Source organism: Bidens hawaiensis, unplaced genomic scaffold, assembly GCF_021521415.1.
Source record: "Bidens hawaiensis isolate Kalapana, Puna unplaced genomic scaffold, B.hawaiensis_p1.1 tig00040505_1, whole genome shotgun sequence".
NCBI lineage: Eukaryota > Viridiplantae > Streptophyta > Magnoliopsida > Asterales > Asteraceae > Bidens > Bidens hawaiensis.
Window position 1 is genome coordinate 127,312 of NW_027497135.1, and position 14,005 is coordinate 141,316.

General features: G+C 41.1%; 1 protein-coding gene and 1 pseudogene across 3 annotated transcripts; one reads left to right on the top strand and one right to left on the bottom strand.

Annotated features, from left to right (window-relative positions):
• Positions 1-264: 264 nt before the first annotated feature.
• On the top strand, positions 265-2,614 carry LOC143592076 (G2/mitotic-specific cyclin S13-7-like; annotated as a pseudogene).
• Positions 2,615-3,389: 775 nt separating this feature from the next.
• On the bottom strand, positions 3,390-7,119 carry LOC143592073 (stomatal closure-related actin-binding protein 2-like). 3 transcript variants are annotated; one of them, XM_077072083.1, is made up of 13 exons: positions 6,994-7,119; positions 5,867-6,175; positions 5,648-5,776; positions 5,468-5,560; positions 5,254-5,394; positions 5,105-5,173; positions 4,955-5,038; positions 4,658-4,838; positions 4,452-4,568; positions 4,284-4,342; positions 3,908-4,045; positions 3,681-3,830; positions 3,390-3,602 (listed from the first exon to the last, which is right to left on the bottom strand). In XM_077072083.1, exons 2-13 carry the CDS (start codon positions 6,149-6,151, stop codon positions 3,555-3,557), a joined length of 1,494 nt encoding a protein of 497 aa, XP_076928198.1. In that variant the 5' UTR covers positions 6,152-6,175; positions 6,994-7,119; the 3' UTR covers positions 3,390-3,554. The 3 variants fall into 3 exon arrangements, with proteins under 3 accessions (XP_076928198.1, XP_076928200.1, XP_076928199.1); XM_077072085.1 differs by having other exon boundaries at positions 5,867-6,168; positions 6,994-7,118; XM_077072084.1 differs by having other exon boundaries at positions 6,990-7,117.
• Between the last annotated feature and the right edge of the window lie 6,886 nt (positions 7,120-14,005).

Sequence of the window (14,005 nt, forward strand, 5' to 3'; positions counted from 1 at the left end):
TCATGATTCGTCCATTCACTCAAATGTCATTTTAACCGGCTTAAGTAAGAATAAAACATGCATCTCAACATAGGAAGGACAGACTTTGACAAAATTCTCAAGACTAAAAATGGGAAGTGAGAATATCATGAAACAATAGGGGTATATTTGTAATATACTTTTATAAGAATAATATTAATTTATTACAGAATAAATTTGAACATCCCAACGGCTATAAGACCGTTGGGCAGCTTATGAAACTCTTATCGTCTTCAAAAAGGGTATTCATATCATCGACTTCAATCCACAACTCTAATCTCTCTTCTCTTCTGTTCTTTGATTTCTATTTTCATCAAGATGGCTTCTCGTCATGCTCTTCAAGAACAACAAAACAGAGGTATCAATCAATTAATTTCTGGTTTTGATTGTTAAGCAATACCTTTGATGATAGGATTTTAAAGATCAAAACCCCATATTAAATTCTTGATTTTTTATGATTTCTGGATTAAAAATCTTGTTTTTGCGATTGATCTCTAATTTAATTTGTGGGTTTGATTACTAGTTGTTATATCTTATCATGGACTTTAAAGATCGAAACCCTAAATTAAATACCTGATTTTTTGTAATTTTTTTATTAATCTTGTTTATTATTGAATCTCTTGTAATATGGTTCTTGTGGACGTTTTAGATTGATTAGATTTGTGGGTTTTGTTAATTAATTAATATGTTTGATGATGGGATTTCAAAGATCAAAACCCTAAACTAAATCTTGATTTTTCTGTAATTTATTGATTTTTTTTATAATTTATTGGTTAAGTAATTAAAAATCTTGTTTATGTTTGAATCTCATGTAATCTGGTTCTTGAGGGCGTTTCAAAACAATTAGTTATATGGGTTTTTGATTATTAATACATTGAGGTTTCAAAGATCAAAACCCCAAATTAAATTCTTGTTTTTTTTATAATTTCTTGATTAATTGATTAAAAATCTTGTTTTTTTGCATTACTTAAGGTGAAGCAGTAATGAAGCAAAAAGTAGCGGTTCCGGTGGCCGGACAGAACAAGAGTCGCCGAGCACTAGGTGACATAGGCAACATGGTTACTCTCCGGGGCAAACAACTTCCCGCAGTAACCCGACCCGTTACAAGAAGCTTCTGTGCACAGCTGCTAGCAAATGCACAGAAAGACGCAGCCGAAAAGAAAAAACAGAATGTTGATAATAACAGAATGGTGGTGCCAAAGAAGAAAGCTGCTGCAGTCAAGCCGAAAGCACAATCGGTGACCGATGATGCAACAATAATAGAAATCAGCCTGACACTGTCGTAAAACAGAAACCCGAATCATCGTCAAACAAAAAACCTCAAGCGTCACTCACTTCCACACTCACGGCCCGGAGCAAGGCTGCGTGTGGTATGAACTACAAGTCGAAGGCGGAAAACATTATTGACATTGATGCTGAAGATGTCAATAACGAACTTGCAGTGGTCGAGTATGTCGAAGACATCTATAAGTTCTACAAATCTGTAGAGGTAAAAAACAACACTTATTGAGTTTCTTGTCAAAAAATATATATTTTTATTGATTTTCTTGGATTTCTTGTTAAAAAGCAACTGTTTTTTATTAATTTTTGTAAAAAAAAAAGTTACTGTTTTCATTGATTTTTGTAAAAAAAGTTACTGTTTTATTAATTTCTTGATTTGGGTTTATTGCAGGATGAAACCAAAGTCCATGACTACAAACATTCCCAGCCCGAAATAAATGATAAGATGAGGGCTATACTGATCGATTGGCTGATCGAGGTTCACAACAAGTTTGAGCTCCAAAATGAAACACTATACCTAACAATAAACATCATTGACCGGTTTTTGGCGGCTGAAACGGTTGCAAGAAGAGAACTGCAGTGTGTAGGAATGAGTGCAATGCTGATTGCTTCCAAATATGAAGAAATTTGGGCTCCTGAAGTCAATGATCTTGTTCAAATCTCAGACCGGGCTTACGAGCCCAAACATGTTTTAGTGATGGAAAAGCGGATATTGGGTCGGTTGGAGTGGAACTTAACGTCCCCGACCCCATACGTGTTCCTTGTTCGCTTCATCAAAGCTGCTGCTGCTGCTGCAGTCCCACCGAGACTGCTGCGAGTGTTTTACAAATGGAGAATATGGTCTACTTCTATGCTGAACTGGGAGTGATGAATTACGAGATTATTGTCCGGTATAGCCCGTCGATGGTGGCTGCAGCCGCAGTGTATGCTGCACGGGCCACGCTGCACAAGAGCCCGTTGTGGCACGATACTCTTGAGCTGCATACTGGTTTCACAGAGTCACAAGTGATGGATTGTGCTAAAAGGATGTTGGTGTTTCATTTGCTGGCTGTGACTGATGATAAGAGAAAGGTGATCTACAGAAAGTATTCAAAAGATTTGCGAGGTGGGGTTGCGCTTTACCAGCCTGCTAAAGATCTGTTGGCTGCAGCGTTGAAGAGTTAGTTTTGGTACTAGGAGAGATGTTTGTCAAACCGAGTGTTTGTTTTTGTTGATTTCTGGAGGAATGTATTAAGATCAAATTCTTTGTTATATCATAATATCATATTGTTGGAACTTTAATCTCATTTTTTGATATAATTCTAACTTTCTATGTTATTCCTTGAGCCTTTATGATTCTTGAATTGTGAAATCCTCTTAACATGTTTGATAATTTCTTGAAAGCATTAATGTTCCAGCTTTTAGTTTGGGTACTTTCAAGTTTCAATGTAATTCAAAGTAGTCAAGCTCGGGTTGTGAAGGAACCGGTTCAGGTTTTACCCGGCTTTAAACATGGGGAGTTAGGGGTCGGAACTTTTTTAGCTTTTTTTTTTTTTTTACAAAATGCCAGGTTTTTTTAAAAATGGTTGTTTAAAAATGGTTTTTTTAGCCAAAAAATTAAAAAGCCAGGCCAAACACCCCCTAATTGTCAGTTTATCAAACTTTAAGTCTCGCTTTATCATTTAAGAAACTTGTTTGAAACAAGAACAAGAATATGGTTAAAATTTGGTTACTAGTTTTGAGCAGTAGACGTTCGTGTCGGTGACGCGTGGCAGGGTTAGTAACCCCCCCCCCCCCCTCTAATTGTCGGTTATCAAACTTTAAGTCTCACTTTATCATTTAAGAAACTTGTTTGAAACAAGAACAAGAATATGGTTAAAATTTGGTTACTAGTTTTGAGCAGTAGACGTTCGTATCGGTGACGCGTGGCAGGTTAGTAACACCCCCCCCCCCCCCCAACATATAATTTTAGCAACTTGTTTGCTAAATGATTTTAGCAAGCAATCTATTTAAGATGTTTTCCCAAGATAAAGCTTCAATTAAGACCTCATTGTTGTAGTAAAAATTTAAATATAAAAAAATAATGTTACAACCAATAAACAGGCAAACCAAAACTATGCCTATAAAGGATGCACAAATGATCAAATTAGTAGAAAAATAAAAACACAACTAAACACACCCAAAATAAACTTAAAACACACAAAATTACAAGTGAAAAAAAAATGAAACAATCAATCCCTTTTTGGAAATCTGGTTATACTTGCATTAGTGAAAAGTTAGAGAAGATAAAGTGATACTTGATCATCTGGTCCAGCCAATACCACCTGTCATTGGATAATAATAATATAGTTTTAAAATCATATTTGCCAAGGTGGAAGGAAATAAAGATGGAAATTACATGCATTGCAATCAAGAGCGTATCTTCGCGCTAGAACAATTGCTGCGTTTCTTTCGCGTTCTGTTTCAAACACTAATACGAAAGATTGCCCCTTTCTTGATTGCCAAAATAATGATTTAGCCGCCACATTCCCGCCACCTCTAAATCCACACAGCTGAAATTTGGTAAAAAGCGAAAGTAATTATTTATTTATAAACAGATAATATGATATTTTGAATGTTTAATTGTAACCTGCATTGATGTAGAGGAATAAGCATCTCTGGCCTTTGTAATCCATCCTTTTGAAAGCTTCATTCTCATTTTTCCGACACATAATAAATGAGCAGAATGTGACGAATAATTCCGCCCGTTCATCTGAGAAATCACCACCTGCAAATTTCAATAACTTTAATTTAATTTCATGCGCAGTCAACTAAAATAAAACAAAGATGATTTATTACCTAACTGCATATTGTCAAAAGATATCTACCTAATTACATATTGTCAAAAGATTCCCATGCTTCATTATTTAAAGGGTATCTTGAAATTTGACTAATAAAAAAAACATCTTTGTACCAAACTATGTGTAGAATAAAAAATGGGATTAATATAATCCATATTAACATACACTGAATTCAGAATTGCCTTTTCGAGTAAGCGTCTCCACGTAACTCTCTAATCCAACAGCTGTTACAAAAGAATATATATATATATATTATAACAAATCTACTTTACTATCAAGATATAAAAAGAACACACTTTATTTATAAAAAGATGAAAAAGAAAAAGAGCTAACCAGGTTGTATAGGACAGGCTGTCGTAACAGTAGATTTTTGGCCATGTGATATGATATCAACTTGCAAAATCCGTCCAACATCATAGGGCTCGGGTGCATAAACGGATTTGTTAGCACCTAATGAATATAAATTTAGCCAAATAATGTTAGAAAAGATTTTAGTGTGCATGCAGATTATAATATGTAATAATAAATTAACAAGGTACCTGAAATAAGCTCTCTTCTGCTACATTCTGATGATAAATGGTACCACTGAATAGAACATTTTGAGAGCTCCATTGCTTCTTCTGAACGCGGTTGAAGTCGTAGAATCGAGCCCAAACTTTCGGAACCTTCTAGAATATGCAAGCTTAAGTTGTTATCCTCACCATATTTCTTCAGCATTAACTGCATTCAGATTATGATTTAAGAAGTTATGTGAATGTAACAAAAGCAAATCACCACTAATTTAAATATTTTATTGCATTAAACTATTTCAGATTTATTTCTATTTTAAGATATACCTCTTGCTGAAGCTTCACTGAGAATGCAGACTTTTCTTGTATTTGTAACCTCAAGGCTCGAAGCTCATGTTCCATATCCATTACCTATAAGTTTTTAAGATGTTAAATTACAATAATAAAGTTTCAGAAAAAAAATATAAAAATAAAAACCTTGCAGGGGTGATGCAATAACCTAATTCTTCTAGCCTGCTGGATTTCCTCAACCATCTCCTCCATTTCCTAACGAGAAACCGGTCAAATAGTCAATTTCCTTACAGGAAAAGGCGTAATATATATTAACAGTCGTAATATTATGTTACTTGTATTCCTGATGTTAGTGATATTCTTTCTTGCTCATCAAGAGCCTCACCGATTCTTCTCACTACTGCTTTCGCACTTTCAATTTCTGCACACGCGAACGATCTTTCTTGGTTCACCAGTTTTTTAGCGTCTTCAGAAGCCTGCAAATAAATAATTAAATTATTCTCTAAAAAGAATTAAATTTTATTAGTGAAAGTGATCAAAATTAATTACCTGTTTGAGAAAGTTTGCAAGTTTCTTCACTTCAAATTTCTCTTGTATCAACTCCCCTTCGTTTTGTGTCAACTTTACTGCCAATGCTTCCACCTATAACAAATTAATAATTTTCATATGCTATTTTTATTACATCATTAATATTCGTAATAATAATTATAATAAGGTTATAAGGAATACTATAGAGATAGCTTTTACAACATCATCCTTATTACGACCAGCTAATCGTCCTCTTAAATATTCTAAAGCATCTCTAAGTTTCTTCAAAAGCACATGACCCTCTAAAGAAGCCACCTCTTTAAGTTTAGCCTGCATATAATAATTTATAACACGATTTATTGGTATAACTAACCGATTTTTATTTTAATCACAAACATACATTTTATAAGTTAGTTATACCTCATCAGACAGCTTAGCTGCAGCAGACAGATTCTTGTCAAACTTACTGGCCAAGTCACGAACCGAGAGCCGTTTATGTTGATCAGATAACTGTTCGGTTTCTTGTGCCACAATGTCTTTTAATGGTGGTCCCTTATTCTCCACGGTTGCTTCATCGAGAATCTGATTGTCGGGCCCTAATTTATATTTAGGGAATTTATTTGATTTGAAGCTCACATCGGCTGATACGGACAAAACAGCTTGCATTTGCATCTCATCAAAAACTTCAGGAGTTACTTTTGTCATTCTTGCAACTTTATGTTCTACAAACTAAAAATAATATCATTAGCACCCTAAGCTCACAGATCTTGCAGGTAATTATTAGTTTCCTCAAAACTAAGTAAATAATTAATACACTCATTCATTATCCACCAAAATAAAAACTCCATTATTTCACTTTTGACTTTTGAGAATCAAACAAGTCTCTTATTTCCATTTCATATAAAAAGTTGAATAATTTCAAGCAGAAAGTAACTATCAGTTAGTTATGGAAAAAAAATGTTTACAAAACAGAAACATTTTGAATCACAAAGCATTAAAACACAAAGATTCATGTTTTGATTTTAAAGAAGTCAAAATTAGACTTCTTTATAGCAGATCTACATGGACTATTAAGTTTTAACAAACTTGTTCAAATCACAGATCCCCTAGGGCAAAAGAATAAAAGCAAGGGATAATAAGATGAACAAGAAACCTAACAATTTAATAAATAAAAAAAACATATAAAATAACATGAAAAAAAAAGTATATTAATATTAAAATATAAATTTAAAAAAAAAAGTCATGAACATGAAATAGAAGAATTTAACTGCATTCAAAACTAGGTTAAAACAAACAAACCAACCCTAATTCATCAGCAAATAGTTTTTTTTTCTAACTAAAATGTAATTAATAAAGCTACAGTCTTAATCATGGTAGTTTTCAGCTACATTACAACAACTACACCAACAATAATATACAATATATTCCAGCTAAATGAACCAATTACATGATCACCAAAGATAATGATAAAACAAATTAAGAAGAAACAGAAGCATTAGAAGAGGCATAAAAACCGTAACTTGAAAAGTAAGTACTTACTTACTTACAGTGAATAATGTGTGTGTGTGTGTGTTTCACATGGTGTGTGAGGAATGAATGATGGTTGTCTGGGAAGAAGAAGAATAATAATCCTAAAGAGGAAGATGATGTCTGTAAATATTAATATGCTTTTCAAAAAGCAAAATCAATAATATTAATATTAATAAAAATTATAATAAAACTGAAAAGGGAAAAGCTGCCTCTGCCCCAAACATACTTGGTCCACCATAAGCCAAAACTTGGTTAGTTACTTTTACCTTAGTAGAACTATAGTAATATATTTAAATATTATTTATGGGTGTGTTTAATACAGAACCAGTTTTAGTATATATATAGTACGATAATCGTATAAGAATTTGTACATGTTGCGTGTAGGTAGTTAAGTGTAATGGAAAGTCGTCTTATGTGTCACGTTAAGAGCACTGAACATAATTGTTAATGTAGTTCTCGTATGAAGAAACACTAAGTGACCCCGGACAGATTACAGGTAATCTGGGGGCTAAGTAATGTTTCCCACGAAGGTTAGGTCCAGCAGAGTAAGTTGTACTTCAGGGAACCTGCAAAACAGACACCGTAAGCTCGTCACTGAGAAGGGGGGGGTTCCTCCTTGTGACCACCCTCCGGCGTGAGAATCAGTCTATATTGCTCTTTGAATATAAAAGTATATGAATACTATTAGAGCAGTTATCAAGTAAGTTATACGAGATAGTAGATGATGAAATGATAATACCATTTGCTGTCTTTTATAGCCGAAGGTGGGTTTCCAAGGGGTTTAGCCGGCCCAACACGCTACCAACTGTAACCTATGCACGTGCCCTACCTGTGAGTGGTGGATAGGTAGCGGCTGACACAGAGCAGGCGTGCCGTGCACTCTTCGTCTTCTACCAACTGCAGGCTAGGCACGTGGTCTGGCAGGAGTTGGTGGGCAGGCGGCGGCTATTGGTCACAGTGCTGTGGCGTGCTGTCTGCCACGCTGCTGTCAGTGAGCTGTCGCATTCTTGGTCAGATCTTTTGTCTTTACCTCGTCAGGTATCACGCAAAAGATCCTCCATACGGACTGGCCCATTTTGGCGGGAGTTTTCCCCCTCCCGCCTTTGCTCATTCTTTCAGGTGACACTGAATTTGTAAGTGTTAAGCCTTATGCGTGTAGCTATGCTGTGCGGTAGCCTTCCCTGATGGCTTGTATCCGCAACTGCGGGAACAGGCGGGTTACTTTACCATTGGGAGGCTTTTCCCTGCGTATGCAGCTTGCATACTGCGCGTAGGCTTCTCTGAGCATGGTGGGTCCTGCGGGAGTAGATGGTCTTTGCGCAGACATCCCTGTTCAAGGTGAGTCATGCGGGACCAACTGAGCCCTGCTGGGACCTACCTCTTCAAGTCCCCCCAGTCCAATGTTCTTCTCACGAATGTCTAATAAAGTGAGGTGAATTTTTGGACTTAAGCAAAGGGTTTTGAAAAGGGGTTTTTGTAAGGTTTTCCATGGGGGTTCTTCCCGCGGAAGTCCTTGTCACTTGCAGAAATTCCCGAGTTTCCTGCTTGGTCTTTGGGTATGATGCGGGTAGGTCTGTAACCTCCTCGCAAGTCAGGAGCATTGAGTCTTAGTTGTGCGGATTCTCCCTGTGGTTCTGGTAGTTTTTGAACATAGTGATCAATTATGTTTAAACCACCAATTCCATCTTGGAGCCTCAAACAACGTAGTACTCGATGTTCCCGCAATGCGGGGATATTACTTCCGTTTTCACAAGCATTGCCCAGAAGATCCTTCCTGGTTTCAATTCTCAGCGGGTGCTAGGTATGTGAAGGGTTTTGCCTTTACACTGTACCTGCGTCCGTCTTACGGTTACTTTACTTCCAAGGTATTCCTGGCGTCCATTCCCTGCGGGTGCTAGGTATGTGAAGGGTTTTGCCTTTACACTGTACCCGCACCTGTCTTATGGTTACTTGGTTGCCAAATATTTTGGCTTCAATTCCCTGCGGGTGTTAGGTATGTGAAGGGTTTTGCCTTTACACTGTACCCACACCCGGCTTATGGTTACTTGTTTGCCAAGGTAAGGGATATTTTCCCGCTTACTTTTTTGAACCTTAGTCTTCAAATTTTTAAATTTTGAAATTTGAAGAGTTGGATGGATAACAACCCAATACCTCAAACGTCGTGCGACGGTTTCTTCTGACTGTGTCAGGACGTGCCAGAAGTTATGGCGACATGACATTATGTGGTCATTCCAGTTGCTTTTTCAGGCGCGTGGGCACGGGATTTCGGGCGCGTGGGCACGGGATTTCGGGCGCGTAGCCGCGAAATCTCTGGCACACGTCCTTTTTGACAGCTGTTGCCAGTTTGCTTTTGCCACGCGTCATAGTTTCATTGCACCTTTGATTTCTCTCTCTTCCGTATTAAATTCATCGCATTAATTGCGATTGCTATATAAAGGGGGAGAAGGTTATTTGCAATTCACACTTTCCACTTTCATCTCTTCTTCTCCAGTAATTTCCGGCGAATTTCTCTTTTTCAGTAAAGCATTGCTCTGAAATCTCTTCTTTCTTCCACCATGTCTTCTCACGATGCTGATGATCAGAAGACTGCTGGCGAATGCCAGTGTTATCTTCCTGTCGAGCTGTACCAGTATATCGTCAGGAAGTTCATGCTCGAGTCTCTCGAGCCTGAGTTTCCTGAGCCCCACCATACTGTGTACGATGCCCCTAGTGGCAAAATCGGGGTTTATGCTGCATTCTTTGTCTACGGGAACCTTAGGTTTCCGTTGACAAAGTTTGTGTACCGTGTCCTAGAGAGGCACGGTGTGCACCTGACAGAGGTGCACCCCATGGCCATTGCCAAGGTCCGGCACTTTGAGTGGGTGTGCCGGATACTGGGCCTTGAGCCCCTTGTTGACCGCCTGATGACCTTCTATACTTGGAGGTGCATCCAAGGGTGGTACACTCTTACAACCCGTATCAAGGGTTTAAAGATTTGTACCACCGAGCGGAGTCTTCGCTCATGGAGAAGAGAGTTCTTCTTTATATCCGCTCGAGCCATCCCCATTGCCATGAAGTTCAAGAATGGCCAGCCGCTTCCGAACCTTCCCGCCATCAACTACGAGGAGGCGGAATGGTTCGCGAAGATATCCCGGGTCCAGTCCCCGGTTTTCCGTTTTCCGGAGTCGGCGATGGTGATGCTGGGGATGAGCCGGGTGTGGAAGGCGGCGAATGCGGATAAGGTTCCGATCGTCCTTGAATATGGTTCGAACTCTACCCCTTATGGTATGTCTTGTTTCTTTTTTGCTGACTACGATTTTTTCTAACTTTCTTGTTGATTTCAGAGGGCAACGATCTTCAGTCGCTCCTGAATCCGCGGGAGGAAGATGGTCCTGCGCGGATGGGTACTCGTGCTCTGGACGAGAACGAGTTGCCCATCTTAGAGCAGACTGCGGGTCGGTTCGTGGAGGTTTACCCGCCAGGCCAAGAGATCCTGAGCCACCGACGGCCAGGTAAGCCTATCTTCTACCCTGAACCTCTCAATGCTGTGCCTGCTGCTGGAGTTCATGACATTTCCTTCTTCTGAGGAATCCGCAGAAGGTCCTCCACTGGTGCGGAAGAAAAAGGCTGCCGTCGGGAAAGGCAAGGAGAAGGTGGCCTCTACGGCCGACCCGGTAGTCCTATCTGACTCGGAGTCAGATAATGCAGAGGTGGCGGGGAAGCCCGGTGGTGAGGAGACCACCGCTCCGGAGGCTGCAGGTGTTACCTCCGGGGAGGCAGCGACGACGACGGTTACCGGTGTCAAGAGGCCGGCTCCATCGGGTTCGCCCCCCGCTCGTCCGTAGCGTTCAAGCTCAAGAAACCCTGTAAGTACCCCCCATAATTCTTGTCTAGATTTGTTGTTTCAAATGAATTTTTCTAACACTTTTGCTTGTGCAGGTGTGGATGTTGACGCATTCCAGGGTGGAGTTGGAGTAAGTATTCCCCCGCCAATGACGGTAGGCTCGGTCAGCCTTCCCGAGGCGTCGACCCAGGCGTCTACGCTTGCTTCCGCTGGTTCCAGCCTTCCTGAGGCTGTTCCAGCTGAGAAGGTGTCTCCGCCGGCCGTGAGTGCAATTTTTACAGCATCTTTCACGGAGCCGGCGGTTACTGTTGTTGAGGAGACGGCGCCAACAATGGCTACCACGGCGGCTGCCACTATACCTGCGCCACCGGCACCGACGGCCGGACCATCAGGTACGCGCTGGGCTTCCCGCCGATCTACGCCACCTTCCCGTCTGCCTGACCTGTTGGATGGATTTCCTTTAGGTTCAGGTGATGGGTTTGGCGGCTATCGGCCTGTTATTGACCCTACAGGTACGTAGGGTTCTTTTTTCTTTGTATATTTTTGTCATCTTTTCCTAACTGCCTTTGTTTCTTTTGCAGTGTCGGATTCCAATGAAGTGTATGTTCCAAGATGGAACATACGCCGAGGAACAACCCTTCGCACCCCTGTGGAGTGCGTGGACTGGGCTCGCCACGCTGCTCCTCATGGTGCGTTGGGGGAAGCCATGGCTAGCTACCAAGAGGGTAGGCTAACCAATGAGCTTCGGGTTCTCCAGGCCCGAACGCAGCCCCGCGTCGAGCTGCTTTGTCGTGAAAACGACAAGTTAAAAGCAGCTCGCGCCAAAGATGTATCTGAAGCGCGGGCTCTTCGGGAGGAGAACCGGCAGTTGGTCGCTGCCGCAGCCGAGAAGGAGAAGGCATTCAAGGCCCTCGAGGTTGAAGTCCAGGCGCGACTCGAGGCCCGCTCCAAGGCTGCCCAAGCTGTGAATGAACAGCTTCGGCTGGCCAAGGAGACTGCGCGAAACTCAACTGAGAGGGCTGCCAAGGCTGAAGCTGTTGCTGAGCCACTTCGCGAAGAGAATGAGCAGCTTAAATGCAAATTAAAGGCTCTTCAGCATGCTCATGACGCCTTGGCAATGGAAGATGCCAAGAAGCTGCAGGAGATCCTTGACCAGAGGGGGATGCTTGACCGTACTGAAAGGAAACTCAAAAGCGTCGAAGAAGCTGCCGCCAAGGAAGTTCAACTTGCCAACCTTGATAAAAGCGGAGCCGAACGTGCTTACAAAGAAAGTCAAGCTACCCTCCAATGGCTGCTTCGAGAAGCGTTGCCTGAGGTATCTTTATCTTTTTCTTTACGCTTTCCGCTCGTAATTAGAAAATGTTCTAACTTGTAATTTTCTTTTGTAGGTTGTGCGTCGGGTCCTTTCAGAGACCTCTTACGACGATGCAATGAGCGCAGCCCTCAACGCTTCTCATGAGGATGGGCAGAAGACTGGCTTCCTGCTTGGTCTAGGGTTTGCTGAGAGAGGCTTTCCGCCCTCCAACTTCCCTTTATTCAATGTTAATACTGAAGCTGCTTATGACCAAGCTGTGAATCAGTACGCTGCCTTCCCGCATCCAGTGGTGGAGAAGGTGAATGAAGCTGCTGCTGCTGATGATGGGCTAAGCATCCTTAAGGCTTTCCTTGGGCAGCCGCGCTCTGACGGTGCTGGTCCAAGCGGAGGTGGCCCTGAAGCCTGATCCTGAAGATCCCTTCCCACTGCTAGGATAGACTTAGCCTTGTATAGATTTCTTTTAGGCGGGTAGTTACCCAGCCATTCTTGTAATTGATTGTGAAATATTAATCTCTTTGCGTATAAGATTGTTATTTCCTTCCTTGGGTTCTTTGCTTTATAAACTTATGACTTGCATACTTAGTTTAAATTAGCAATTTCCCAAGTGTTTAGAATAAGAACCTTTGAACGTGGTTGATGATGGGTTAAAGTTTCGCCTCCTCCTTCGTGATTGTGCGGGTAAAACCGTCACTTGCACTTGGTAGGATGGCTAATCTTTACCCTCTATCTGACCTGCGTGTAGGTTTTCCTTTTCGAAATTTCTAAGGCATTAAGTTAAACCTTTGAACGTGGTTGATAATGGACTAAAGTTTTCGCTTCCTCTTTCGTGATTGTGCGGGTGTAACCGTCACTTGCACTTAGTAGGATGGCTTTAACTTTAGACCTATATCTGACCTGCGTGTAGGTTTTTCTTATCCTTTTTTAAGTGTTCATAAGTTAACCTTTTAACGTGGTAGACGGTAAGTTAAGTTTGGCTTCCTTGTTCGTGATTGTGCGGGTAAGACCGTCACTTGCACTTACAAGGATGGCTAAACTTTACCTACATCTGACCTGCGTGTAGGTTTTCCTTAGAGCTTTTTAACATTTTGGCGTTGTGTTTATGCGGGTATTGCCGCCTTCCACACGCAACTACTTCTTCCCGTAAGGGAAGTTCATAGGTTACAAGCTATTAATACATCATGAAAGGAGAATCATTTCCATTAGAAGTGGCTCTAGGCCTTTTCTTTACAAGTTGGAATTGATCTACATATAACATTTGCGTAATTGAGCTCCATTCCATGTTCTAGGGATGGGAGTGCCATCGAGCCTTTCGAGCCGGTACGCGCCCTTTCCCAGAACTTCTTTGATAATGTATGGCCCTTCCCAAATCGGGGCCAACTTTCCTGGGCGTTGTTGGTTCGAAGCCTCGTTGTTACGCAGTATGTAGTCTCCTTCCTTGAAGTTGCAGAGTTTTACCCGCGTGTTGTAGTATTTTTGCATTTGTCGTTTGTAGTTTTCTTCACGCACGGCGGCTAAGTCTCTGCGCTCTTCGGTTAGCATAAGGTCTAACCGTCTTTCCGCATCATTGTCTTCTGGTTGGATTAAGACCCTTGGTGAGGGTAAACCGATTTCGACTGGGATCATGGCTTCAGTGCCATAAGTGAGACTGAACGGGGTTTCTCCCGTACTGGTCTTCTTCAGCGTTCTGTTTGCCCAAAGGACGTGTGGAAGCTCGTCCACCCAACCGGATCTATGTTCCAAGAGTCTTCTCTTTATGCCTTCGACGATGCTCTTATTTGCTCTTTCCACCTCACCGTTACCTTGCGGGTGTGCCACTGAGGTAAAGGTGTGGGTGATTTGAAGTTCTTTCAGCCACTGCTGTAGCTTCTTGTCAGCAAAGTTGGTGCCATTG